The sequence below is a fragment of the Panicum virgatum genome, chromosome 5K, assembly GCF_016808335.1.
Source record: "Panicum virgatum strain AP13 chromosome 5K, P.virgatum_v5, whole genome shotgun sequence".
NCBI classification, from domain to species: domain Eukaryota; kingdom Viridiplantae; phylum Streptophyta; class Magnoliopsida; order Poales; family Poaceae; genus Panicum; species Panicum virgatum.
In genome coordinates this window covers 21,812,126-21,824,663 of record NC_053140.1, presented here as the reverse complement: position 1 = coordinate 21,824,663, position 12,538 = coordinate 21,812,126, and the positions used below count along the sequence as shown (strand labels likewise).

At 45.3% G+C, this 12,538-nt stretch overlaps 2 protein-coding genes and 1 long non-coding RNA gene across 4 annotated transcripts; 1 reads left to right on the top strand and 2 right to left on the bottom strand.

The window, feature by feature from the left end:
* Window positions 1-1,502: 1,502 nt before the first annotated feature.
* Window positions 1,503-2,794, top strand: LOC120706932 (glutathione S-transferase 4-like). 2 transcript variants are annotated; one of them, XM_039991693.1, is made up of 4 exons: window positions 1,503-1,705; window positions 1,802-1,936; window positions 2,060-2,108; window positions 2,196-2,794. In XM_039991693.1, the coding sequence occupies exons 2-4, from the start codon at window positions 1,829-1,831 to the stop codon at window positions 2,663-2,665; spliced, it is 627 nt and encodes a 208-aa protein (XP_039847627.1). In that variant the 5' UTR covers window positions 1,503-1,705; window positions 1,802-1,828; the 3' UTR covers window positions 2,666-2,794. The 2 variants fall into 2 exon arrangements, with proteins under 2 accessions (XP_039847627.1, XP_039847626.1); XM_039991692.1 differs by having other exon boundaries at window positions 1,503-1,936.
* Window positions 2,767-3,814, bottom strand: LOC120706933 (protein SRC2-like). The gene has a single exon (XM_039991694.1). It carries the CDS (start codon window positions 3,736-3,738, stop codon window positions 2,875-2,877), a length of 864 nt encoding a protein of 287 aa, XP_039847628.1. The 5' UTR covers window positions 3,739-3,814; the 3' UTR covers window positions 2,767-2,874.
* Window positions 3,815-7,545: 3,731 nt separating this feature from the next.
* Window positions 7,546-9,568, bottom strand: LOC120706931. The gene is made up of 2 exons (XR_005688541.1): window positions 8,939-9,568; window positions 7,546-8,842 (listed from the first exon to the last, which is right to left on the bottom strand). It is a non-coding gene; the product is annotated as an uncharacterized LOC120706931 (long non-coding RNA).
* Window positions 9,569-12,538: the final 2,970 nt, after the last annotated feature.

Below are 12,538 nucleotides of genomic sequence, written 5' to 3'. Positions count from 1 at the left end.
GAGGGGAGCTCGCTCCCCTCGCACCCTGCTGCGCCTGATATGATGGCTCTACTGCAACAGGGTGCTCACCTCATCGCTTTCCATGTTGTGTTTTTTAGTTATAGTATATAGAGATTATAAATGAACCGTTGCATTTGTTTGCTCCAAAGATGCTTAATGTAAAGCAGCTTTTGGATCCAATAAATTTCCCCTTTGTGGATTGACTATTTCCTGTCAGAATTATTTGATATTTCCTCAATGTACATAGTGGCACATTTTAGATGGACTTGACCGGTTGTTTCTCCTAGATGCAGATAGATATTTTAAGTAGATAGAAGTTGTTGTATTAATTGTACATGGAGAAACTTGTGTTACTTTTACATGGAGCCTTCGGAGTACAATCAGACAATTTATTTTAGTCGTCAAGTTGAGTGCTAAATTTTGAATTAAATTACTATCATGTAGAAGTTTAAGAGATTAAAAGTATCAGTGTCAAACTGTAGTTTCACACCGATAAACATGATAAAAAATGGCAAATGTTATGAGATAGTAGTGACGTTAATCATGATACACGTTTTTGGAATTCATTTTAAATATTAATTTAATATACTTTTGAATTAAAATCTAATTAGATTTTTTAAATCACATGCGTGTCGCACGTGCGTCTATGCTAGTATATTAAAAAAACCAACGAGGCTACCCCAAAGGCTCTCGTCCGTTTACCGCAAATGATAGAAGGGGCAGTATGGTAATTTTACAGGTATGTTAATTGCTCCCTTCTATCCCAGACGTGCAGTTAAATTGGAACGGAGGGAGTACATCATTATAAATGAAAACTCGAAGCCGGTTCAAATCTCGAGATATCCCCTCCATCAACATCGGACAACGTGCGCCGTTGGTATACCAGCGAACCCGACACCAGAGACTACTTTTAATTTCCAGCAGCGGACGGCCACAAAACCATAGTGGCATGACAAAGCGCTTATTACGGGTGGGGGTGCAATGTGCGCCTGCAGTGATCGTTGGACAGCGGATAATTGCTGTTTTGGAGGCTAGTGTTAGAGCAATGGCGGGTAGTCGGTAGATTGTGCATTTTAATCGCACGGCACACCAAATTAGTTTTTTTTATAGTAGAGAAGAAATAGAGATAGAAATATTCATAAAATATTGCAAAAAATTAGAGAAGGTAGGAAGGAATGTATTAAAATACGAATTACAAATCCTGTAAAGTGGCCAAATTGGCCCATCAGCGTCACCAAAACTTCTCTGACCTCATCAGTCAGTGGAGACATGGAGGCTGGAGCCCGGCCTGGAACCCGCATCATGTCCATCTCCCGTTCCTGCAGACGCTGACATCTCCTCTGCGAGCACAAGCAATGACGACGACACAGATGACACCTCCTCCACCTGGGGTTTGCCTGGTAAGCCGCCTTGCTTTGTCCTCTCCTAATAACAAACTGGTGGGAGCTAGGAAAGCCGCCTCCGTCACCTAACCCACTATTGGAATAATTTACAGCAAGTGGCGGAGCCAGGGGTTGCAGGGGTGCTCAAGCCCCCCTACCACTTTGGCTTCCATGGAAGCCCCCCTACAAATTTTGTGGAGGAAGAAGAAGGAAGGAGAAAATTTTGAGGAGAAAAAAGAAGGAATGAGGAGGAGGAAGAAGGAAAGGAGAGCCCCCTAGCTTTGGATCCTAGCTCCGCTGCTGTTTACAGCACTGGATAAAAGGTAAGACAGATCAATGACCTGTATAAATCCATATGCAGATGCGCACACAGAATTCATCACAAAGCTAAGAACACACCAATAATGGCGCCGATGAAGATCTACGGGTGGGCCGTGTCGCCGTGGATGGCGCGCGCTCTGGTGTGCCTGGAGGAGGCCGGCGCCGAGTACGAGATCGTCCCCATGAGCAGGTGCGGCGGCGACCACCGCCGCCCCGAGCACCTCGCCAGAAACGTACGCATCCCCCCCCACCCCCCCCCCCCCCCCCCCCCCCCCGCCATCGTTAGAATTTTGCACCTAGCTTGTCGACGACAAAGGAACAAAGTTTAGCAGCTTTCGGTGTTTCCCGTTCTGCAGCCGTTCGGTGAAATCCCAGTTCTGGAGGATGGTGATCTAACGCTCTACCGTAAGTCAGCTTCACTTGTTGCAAATTAAGTGTCGATCGCAGTCGCAGCAATTAATCGGAGCTGTTTAATTTTCTCGTTACTTCCAGAATCACGCGCCATCTCGAGGTACGTCCTCCGCAAGTACAGGCCCGAGCTTCTCAAGGAAGGGGACCTGGAGGGATCAGCAATGGTGGACGTGTGGCTGAAGGTGGAGGCCCACCACGAGGAGCCGACCCTGTGGCCCATCATCCGGAACTGCATCATCAGCCCCTACGTCGGCTTCGAGCGCGACCAGGCCGCCGTCGACGAGAGCCTCGGGAAGCTGAGGGCGCTGCTCCCGGTGTACGAGGCGCACCTGTCGGCGTGCAGGTACCTCGCCGGGGACGACGTCACCGCCGCCGACCTCTGCCACTTCGGATTCATGCGCTACTTCATGGCCACCGAGTACGCCGGCGTCGTGGACGCGTACCCGCACGTCAAGGCCTGGTGGGACGCGCTGCTGGCGAGGACGTCGGTCAAGAAGGTGATCGCCGGCATGCCGCCGGACTTCGGCTACGCCAGCGGCAACATACCGTAGTTCGGTAGTTGTATATTGATCAACTTCCATGTTTTACATTTCACAAATGAAGATAAATCGTCAGACATTTGGTGTTGGCAAATGCGAAGTCCGCTCCCGTTGCAAGGAAGAGGAGCGGAACTTGCAAAGTCATTCTATTTCTTCAATTTTCGATGTACGAATTAGGGATTTACAAAGGGCGACAAGAGCGATCTCCACGGCAACAAGATCTAAAATTCCAACGCGTCGTTGAACCCGGCGTCGTAGGCGGCGTCGGCCTCGTGGTCGCCGACCATCTCCCCGATCATCATCCCCCCGACGGCGCCGCCTAGGAGCCCGAGGCCGAGCCCCATCCCCATACCCCCACCATGCCTCGCCGGCGCCGGCGCGTAGCCGTACCCGTACATCGCCGGTTGATGGTGGGGAGCAGCACTGTACCCGTACGGTGCCGGAGCAGCAGCGTACGCGTAAGGCTGCTGCGCGTACGCCGCGTACGGAGAGCCATACCCGTACTGCGCCGGCGGGTACACGGACGGCATGGCCTGCGGCGGCGGGTACGCGGTGGGCGGCGGCGACATCGTCCTGTCCGCTGCTTTCTCGGAGTCCTGCACGTACTTGGCGTACTGGCCTTGTTTGGCTTCGGCCGGCTCCGGCTCCGGGAGGCCGGCGGCCGGGACGTCGGTGAACTTGTAGCAGAAGTAGAGCACGCCGTGGGCGCGGCCGGAGTACGGCCTGCGGACCTGGTAGCTCACGGGCCTCGGCACCCCGCCCTTGTCGGCGCCGGCCAGGAGGTCGTCGAGGGGCACGAACAGCTCGCCGACGTCGCGGTCGCCGAAGTAGGCACGCTCGGCGCGGAGCCTCACGTGGAGCGCGAGGCCGCGGGTGTCCGCGGCCGCCGGGATGGGGAAGTGGATCGTCGCGTTCCAGGCGGGGTTGCACCCGTTGGCGTGGTCGGTGAGGGTGCTGTGGGTGGGTATGCGGGGATCGCCACCGGAGATGGAGGCGACGGCATAGACGCGCAACCGGGAGAAGTGCGTCACCTTCTTGAGGTCGTTCGCGGAGACTAGGGTGACCTCCAGTACCCGGTACGCCATTGCCAAGCGCGCCGCGGGCGAGGTGTTTGCCAGCCGTGGGAAGAAAAGGTAGGCTGCCGGTGGTGGAGGGACAAAGGCTGTGTAGGACGTTCGAATCCCTCAACAATGGAAAGAGCCCCAACGCGCAAGTTAAAAGGCTTGTAGGCAACGGTTGTGTTCGGGTGATTGCCGTTCTAGTTTTGCGCCAAAAATAGCTTCAGTGGGCGTTTCTTGGATTTTGCGCAACTTTTTCTGTGGTCCGCATTTTCTTTCGGACTCATTTGTTAACCTCAAATGCTATGTATGGCATGGCTTTGCAGTGTAGCCGTGTAGGTAGGCTTGTCCGTGATTTATAGCCTTCCCAATGTAATCAAACTTTGGTACAAAATAATCAAATTTAATTTGCAGATTGTACATGCATCAAATATATAGCCAAAATATTGGTGGGTAATATGTAACTAATAGCTGTAAATTTAACTCTGCTGTCGCCTCAACCCCATCTTTAAATGTCGCCTTCTCAAATAAAGCAAATTCCCTCAATGCAATAAAAAATTTAACTCATCCCCTCAATGCCATTGGACCCATGTGTCATAGACACAGAAATCATCCCCTCGATGCCATCTTATGGCATTCAGGGGATGAGTTAAATTTTTCAATGGCATTCATTTATTCATAATACAATGATGGTCAATACTCAATGATGAACAAAATTGTGAACATTATCTTTACCATTAAATAAAGCATGTACACTGTAATATGCTTTGACATGATTTATAAAGGAGAGAGATTATTGTTAGCTTATCTATGAATGTTGATCGCTAGTACAATGCAAGTCAGTGCTCAAATAGCATCCACCACCACCAGCCCCTCTACGTATTTTTTTTAACGAAGTATGCATAATTGCATAAACCAGAATTTGAACCGCTTACCTCAAACCTTGTGCATACCTTTCTCTCCATCATACTACACAGTCACTTTGTGACTCATTGAGATATGATATTCTTTTATATTAACACTAAAATCAATTTATTGGGGCGGTTAAAGCCATCACCCGCCCCTAGAATCTATTTCATGGGGCGGGTGACACCACCTAAAACTATTTTTTTATTTTATTCTAAAAATTCATTTAAATCTTTAAATATAGAAGAACAAATAAAAAGGTGAAACTACTGCACAATGGTTATTGTGAACTATAGATACAAAAAATATATGCCAAATATATTTTAGTGTATATAAAGGTTAATATTATTGAAACTTGAAAATATAACTTGAGTTGTATGAGATACAATATGGTCATAGCCATATGTAGGCACAACTGGTATATGATCTTGTGATCCTAAACGGTCTTTATGAATAATATATAAACTTTAAAATTTGAGATCTTACCACTACAATACATCCGAAGTTGTTTTTGAAAACAAATCAAGACTTGTAGAACTTATAATAATTTTTTGTAGTACTAAATGACCTTAAATGATAAAGTTATAAACTACAAAATCAATCTCAGATCTGGTCAAGTTCTACAATTTTAGTATAAAGTAAATCTTCATCTAAGATTGTATGAAAAAATTATGAGGCCATCATTAAGGGACCCTTAATAGACCCAAAAATTTGATCATCAAAATCTAATAATTTAGAGTAAATATTTTGCAATTAAAAAACATCAAACCAAAAAGGTTTTAATTACAAAGTTTTGCATCATGGTGAGCTCTATAATTACAACTAAATTTGGCACCTAAAATAATATCAAATTAAAGGTTTTAAACTATACAATTCTAGATCATGGCGGCCTATAAATGTTGATATGGAGTTTATCTTCATCCCACTTCATATCTAAAAGATGTTATAAATTTACTTGAGAGATAACTATTTCTAGGGTCAGTCCTCTAAAAGCATCTCCAAGAGTTCCTAATACTTTCTCCTCAAAACTTGTTTGCCAACTCCTCAAATAAGTATTGGGGGGGGGGCAAAAAAAAGTCTATCTCCAATACTTCCCTATTTTTACTCCCCAAAAATGAGAAGTTGTGGCCCCACAAGGATAATTCCACGGGAAACTCCATGGCTGGCGGACATGGCTGGCAGATAGGTGCTTCTTGCAAGTCAGATTGCCGATGATTTAGGGCACGAGAGGGCTTAAAATTTGGGGAAAAAGAAAGAGGACGACGAGGGGGTTCCATTTTATCTCTTACTTGCGCTGGTGATGCATTGTGACGGCCGGAATCGGTGCGGGAAGAAGTGGCGGCGGGCACAGGCCATGCACAGTCCATGGCAAACTGGGCAACGACGGTGGAAGCAGCCGCAGAAACTAAACCCTAAATCCTAAAACGCAGAAAAAAAACAAAAGAATGGATTGGATCCATGGCGCGAAGGAGGGGCAGTGCGGGGAAGAAGCACGCACCAAAAAACTCCGCAGGGGACGAGGGGCGATCGGGAGCCTCGAAGGGATGCGTATTTTTACGCACAAAGGAGGTCAATTTCCCAATTGTTATGAGATGGTGAACTAAGAAAGAGAACTATTGGAGAGTTTTTTTTCTTTTTTAAAAAACAAGGATGTGGAAGAGAAATAGGAAACTTTTGGAGATGCTCTAAAGCGTCAGCCCTTGGAAATCAATTTGTATTTTCTGGAAGCGATTGCCATAAGAAACTAGCCCTCTAAGTGCCTCTATTATGCATACCACCTTGAATTAAAGGTCTACGGCCGTATGGACCATCCTTCAAATGCCAATTTCTTATGGCATTCTCTAATGCAAACCACCCTCGAAAACATTCCTAGGATTGGTTCTTTTATGTCGATCATTTGTGTAAATTCATTTATAGAGACTAGTTGCGGATATGAGTCCACCTTTACAACAACAGGAATCTCCAGAGTAAAACTACTTTAGGGGAAAATCTTCCACATCTAAAATTCATTTTGTAGTTACATAATCTGAAAATATGAATAGTTGCTTGTCATCTCTGTTGGTTCAGTAACCAGCAAAAACTATCAATATATACATTAGTCATGAAGAGTTAGAGACCGGCTGGTCGGCCTAGTCTTGGCTCCTCTCGTCCCTCCGTTGCACCGACTCGTTGATCAATAAGTACATGTAGTCTAGGAAAGCGATTTTGAGCCTGAAGATCAGGGTAGATGCTGCACGTGGGTCCATTGGTCCATGGCTTAGGCCTTTCGACCATAGGATGCACCACCGTGTGGATTGCGGGTCAGCATCATTTGGACTTGTGTTTGTCTGCATGTTTGTGAAAATTGGGCTTGAGAAGCCACCGTGCCATGGCTGGCCAGCCTGAATTTCTCCCAAATCAGTCAGTGAGTTCTTGAAATCAATAAGCATAAAAACTTGTGAAACTCATTAGTGTAAATAATGTCATGATTATGACCTTAAATGTATGAATTCCGGAGAAAGGTTGGCAGTAAAAATTATTGAAATTGACCACCAACATACCCCCACACCTAGACTTTGCTCGTCCCGAGCAAGGGGTAGATTTAGATCAAGAGGATCAAGCAAAGCCTAAGGTCATAAAATCGAAAATATGCATAAGAGATATTTCTCAGATTTCCCTCATACCTTGGATTCCAAGTGGCTAACACCTTCTCCTTCACTCATTGATCCCCAGAACAAATCAATGGAGAGCACGATTTCTCCCTTTTCTTAGTACTAGTAAGGATGCCCGTGCTAACGCTACGGCCTATGGGTGCATTTCAAAAGTACTAAAACAACACATGATCCATAGTCCAAAATAAAAAATATATGTTTCACACAAAGATGTAGAGTTACATGATTAACGCTACGGTAACAATTCATAATGCCAATCAAAACAAAAGATAATACATGTTTTAGTAACAACCCAATCAATGAATCAATCGAAACTTCAAAAAAATGAAGCAATCCAAACCAAAAGACATGTTATGGTATCTCCCAAATAAACTTCCAAGAACAGCATGACCACAATGATATCATCAAAACTTGAATTCTAGTAATGAGCCAGCAAATGACCACCCAAAAAACCTATCAAAGATGGACACCGAAAAAGTATTACAATGCATTTTTTGATTAAATTTTTGACATTGCTTCCGAGAATGCTCGACAGTGGCCCTATCTATCATCAAGGAAGACATCCCGAGGTGGCCTTGTCTCACAAGCTGATCCTGAATGAAGTGATGAAAACTGTATAGAAGACCACATTTATTCTTATGAGAAAAGAATAAAGTTCAAATCACCACAATTTTGGGTTATAATAAAAAAGAGTTAACAAATAATAAACTTTGAATAGTACAACGATTTTTGAAAGCTACTTGTAAATCCAAGCTTCCTAGCCCTGCAGTTCTACCATGGCATGGCATGCACTTCTACGGGTATTTCCAAAGAACCTGATAATTCACCGGTAATACACTCGGGAGTCGGGACACACGTGACAGCACCTGACACGCACAAGACATAACATCCAGCAACAGCAGGCAAAGGTACTAATAGTTCTACAAAATTACTCCAGGAAAATTCCAACTAAATCTCAGTCCTACAACAAACTTAATAGCCTAGAAACCAGCAATTTCCTTCAACTAATCTTAAATATTTACCATGATTAATTATGAGGCTCATTGTGGCAAGGGTAATCTGGAAAATCTTATCTATCAACATAATCCACTGATATACATTGGATGCAGAAAAGAAGATGTTAAGGTAGGCATATTCACCTATACTTTGCTAAGGTCATCAATGCCTCATCTGCATTAGTCAACCCAGCTCACAAACATAGTGGCAAGCAAACTTCAAAAACCAGAAAGATTAACGAACTATATTCAGATTCAAAATGCAATTATAGGTTGTTATTTTGCTACGCAAGGAGAAGGGCATCATTTCAGTTAAGCCTTAATATACACTATGAGAAATCATGCAGGCTTATGGACAAACTAATCAGATTCAAAAGTGCAACGAAAAGGATATTGTGTTGCTCTGCAATGAGCAAGAGGATCATTTTAGCAAAGCTTAAATATACTTTATGAGAAATCATGTAGGACCTCTCCTGCGGTTATTTGTGGGCAGATTGGAAGTTCCCCATTTACATTACACGACATGTTACACCTGAGCTCCAGGATGGAGGTGTCGTATCCACTATGGTTGGACTAACACTGCAACAACGGCAAGAGAACATTGCAAATGAAGAGTCAACAAACTACAAAACCGGACACACATGTCCACAACCACACAGGCAATACATCGAATACCTTGCGTACGGCGCGATTGCCACACCTGCAGCGCCACTGCGGACACACCGGCCGTGTGGACACGGCGGCGTTCGAGGACTTCCCACCAGATGATGCCATGAATGATGTCGCGCCGCTGTCGCTGCCGCCTAACGCGGAAGGGCCTCTGGCCTCGGGCACGAGGCACCCGCCTCCTGGCCATCTTGCTGCCGGCGGGTCGACGGGCCGTGGGTTGTGGGGGCGACGTCGACGGGGGCGGGTGTGGGCGTTCTTCGGCGGGCGGACGGGCCTTCTTCGGCAGCGTCTCCGGGCGGTCTCTGGCGGCGGCCAGTGCGAGCGGAGCGTGCGAAGCGGCCGAGCAGAGCCCGCTGAGCAGTCGGCGGATGAGGCTGCGCGCCGCGGCCGCGCGCCGCCTCGGACTCACGCATCCTCGCGTCGCGCTGTAGTTGCGGACCCGTGCCGCCGCACGCTGACCCGCCCGACTACCCGAGCGCTGCAGCTAGCTGTCGCCGGCAAGGAGGAGCCGCCGTATCTGGGGGAGGAAAAAGAGAGAAGAGAGGGGCTTAAAAAAGAGAGGAGAGGGATTCGAACCGTGGGTGACGGAGGGCGACGCAGCGCACGGCAGGGAGGCGAGGGAGCGGAGTGCGTGGAAGCCTGGAGTGGGGCACGTTGAAGACTTGCGCTGTGGATCGTCACATTTGACAGAGCTATAATCTGCATCGTTCGTTTTGATGTGTGGGATTTTATGGGTATTTTTTTGGTAGACATAGCTTGGTTCTCTCAGCGGGGGACAAATTGAAGGGTGACCATAAAAAAATTTGCATTGGTGCTTTAGTAGATGGACTTGGAGATTTTTTTTTCAAGATTTTCAAAATAGGAGGCATACTCTTATTTCCTCGAGCCACTCAATCTCTCAAAGTGTTTGATCCTCACATACACTACTACAAAAAATAATTGTAGCAATGCCACATTTTTTCCGGAGGCAATTCAAAAAGTAACCCACTCCTACAAAGGCAACAAAGTTACTGTAGCATTTGATCCACCGTATTTTCAGGGGCGGGTGACGCCATCACCGGTCCCTAAAAATGAACCATAAAAATCTAGGTGCCACCTTCTTTTTGAACTTTTTTATGTGTTTTGCTATTTTTTGAACTAAATAAACTACCAAAATAAAAAAAGATCATTTATAGGGGTGGGTGGAGGGCTCACCCGCCCCAACAAATATATTTTTAGGGGTAGGTGAGACCCCCACTCGCCTCTGAAAATGATTTTCAAATTTATCTTGGAAATTCATTTAAGTAAAAAAGAATAGCAAATCGCATTAGAAAAAAGTGAAATTTCTACCATAAGCCAGAATTAAAAAAATATTTTTTTTGACAAGTAATATGATTGATTAACAGCAAGAAGCTGTTAGGACCATTACAGAGTTAATGGTTACAAGTTGGAGTACCGTATGAAGGGGGCACTCATGCACGTGAGGCTCATAAGCACAAGCAACATTACAGTGATTATGATCATACTGCCTATCTATAAAAGCCTGTCTGGCTAAGAGATCCGCAATTTGATTCTGGCGACGCCCGAGTCTTCTCATCACTGTAGAGGATTCCTGTAAAGCATTGGCAGCCATATGGGTTAAAGGCTTAATCCTCCAATCAGGCGGATTGTCCAGATTTGGGCCGTTCATGAAATGAACCAATTGCTGATTATCTGAGAGGATGGTAGTGTGCTGCAAATGCAGGTGCTTGGAAATTTGTGCAGCAAGCGCCAGAGCTGCTGCCTCTGCCATTAGAACAGAGGAACATTGTTGCAAGGCCGCTCTGATGAAGATGCTGTGTGGAGGCTGAACCTGCATATTTACCAGGAAAATACCAAGACCAGCTCGACAAGGAACATAGTTTATATTGCCAGGTTGTGTGGAAGCATCTATGTAGCATCGGTATCCTTGTAAAATGGTAGGGGAAGGAATCAAGAACCTATCAGAAAGAACAACAATAGTGGCCTCTCTGTGTGCTTCTCCTCGTCTGGTACCTGTAGTAGAGTTGGACATACCTGAATTGTTGGTGGAGAGGGCTGTCAGGTTAACATCATCTCCAGGGAGGTGGATAACTGCCAGAGTTTCTTTTTCTTGAAGTGCTTCAAGATGTGTGTGCATATGTGCTTTTGCTGCTTGATGAATCTGGAGTGAGGTCCAAGTTCTTCTGTTGAATATGTTATCATTGCGAGCTTTCCAAATGTACCAGAGAATGAATAAGGTTTTGAACAAAAGATCATCAGGGGGATTAGGAATAATCATTAGTGAAAGAGACATCTGGATGCCATCAATTTCAGGAGGAAAGTTGTTAGGTTGTACAGGAGGATCAGCAGATGACCAAACCTCAATTGACAAGGCACATTTAAAGAAGAGATGTTGGTCATCTTCTATAGCCCCACAATAGGAATAGTGCTTGTCGATATGGTTAGAATATCTACCCGCTCTTTCACCCATGGCAATAGCACGTATAATGAGCCTCCAAGCGAAAGCTTTGAGGAGGGGAGGAATTGACTTACTTTTCCAGACCCTGTGAAGGATGTTGGCAGCATCCTGACTTAAGCTTCTGGAACCTTGGTCAGGAAGTTGATGTACCTGCTGATTAGCTAGATGAGTATAAACTAATTTAGTAGTGCATTGACCATTCTTGGCTGGTGTCCATCTGAGAATGTCATCACAATCAGAGGTTACCACTGGAGTAGTTTGAATAATATTCACAGCCTCTTCCGAGAAAGTGGTGGTGAGAAGTTGGTGATTCCAGTTGTGGGTACCCGGATTCCAGAGGTCACAAACCTTATCAGGGAGAGGGGAAGTAACTACTGGCATGAGAAGGTGGTCATGAATATGATCCCACACAGGGGTCCAAGGCACTGACCATATGGAGGAATTGCCCGCGTGAAGCTGATATTTGGAGTTAGCCGCAAGCTGATCCTTAACCTGCATAACAGAGGACCAGTAGACTGATCTGGAGCCATTTACAAGGGCTGTCCAGAAGGAATTATTAGGGTAATATTTGGCCTTAAGAATAGCAGTCATAAAAGGGTTTTTATTAGTTGCCACATTCCAAGCAGAGTGAATAATAAGGCTTTTGTTCACCATTTCCATATCTCTTATTCCGAGACCACCTTGCTCTTTGGATTTGCAGATGTCATCCCAATAATGATAGGCAATGAGACTGGTGTCCTGTTCTTCCTGAACTCCTGCCCACCAAAACCTCTTAAGAATTGTGTTAATTTTTTCAATGAAAGTTTTGGAAAAAAGAATAGTAGACATGTAATAAATAGGAATGGAAGCAAACACAGATTTGATATACTGCAACCTGCCAGCATGGTTAAGTTTATTAGCCTTGAGAGTACCAAATTTAGCAAGGAATTTGTTATGAATGAAGTTTTAAGATTTGTTTTTGTCTCTATGACTGAAGATCATTGAGTGACCTAAGTGCATGGTGTTGGGCTGAAGATTGGGAACAAGAAAGATGCGTTTGATTTTATTTTTGATGTGGTTAGGAGCATTCCTGCTAAAATAAATGGAGGATTTTTGAAGGTTAGGCGTCTGCCCAGATTGTTGACAGAACTTATAGAGAATAATCTTGA

Excerpts from the sequence above, each read along its gene's own strand:
- LOC120706932 (XM_039991692.1), top strand. The coding sequence starts at position 1,787 with ATGGCGCCGATGAAGATCTACGGGTGGGCCGTGTCGCCGTGGATGGCG. Across the intron at positions 1,937-2,059 it reads CCGAGCACCTCGCCAGAAAC|CCGTTCGGTGAAATCCCAGT; the intron begins GTACGCATCCCC and ends CCCGTTCTGCAG. Across the intron at positions 2,109-2,195 it reads TGGTGATCTAACGCTCTACC|AATCACGCGCCATCTCGAGG; the intron begins GTAAGTCAGCTT and ends CGTTACTTCCAG.
- LOC120706933 (XM_039991694.1), bottom strand. The coding sequence starts at position 3,738 with ATGGCGTACCGGGTACTGGAGGTCACCCTAGTCTCCGCGAACGACCTC.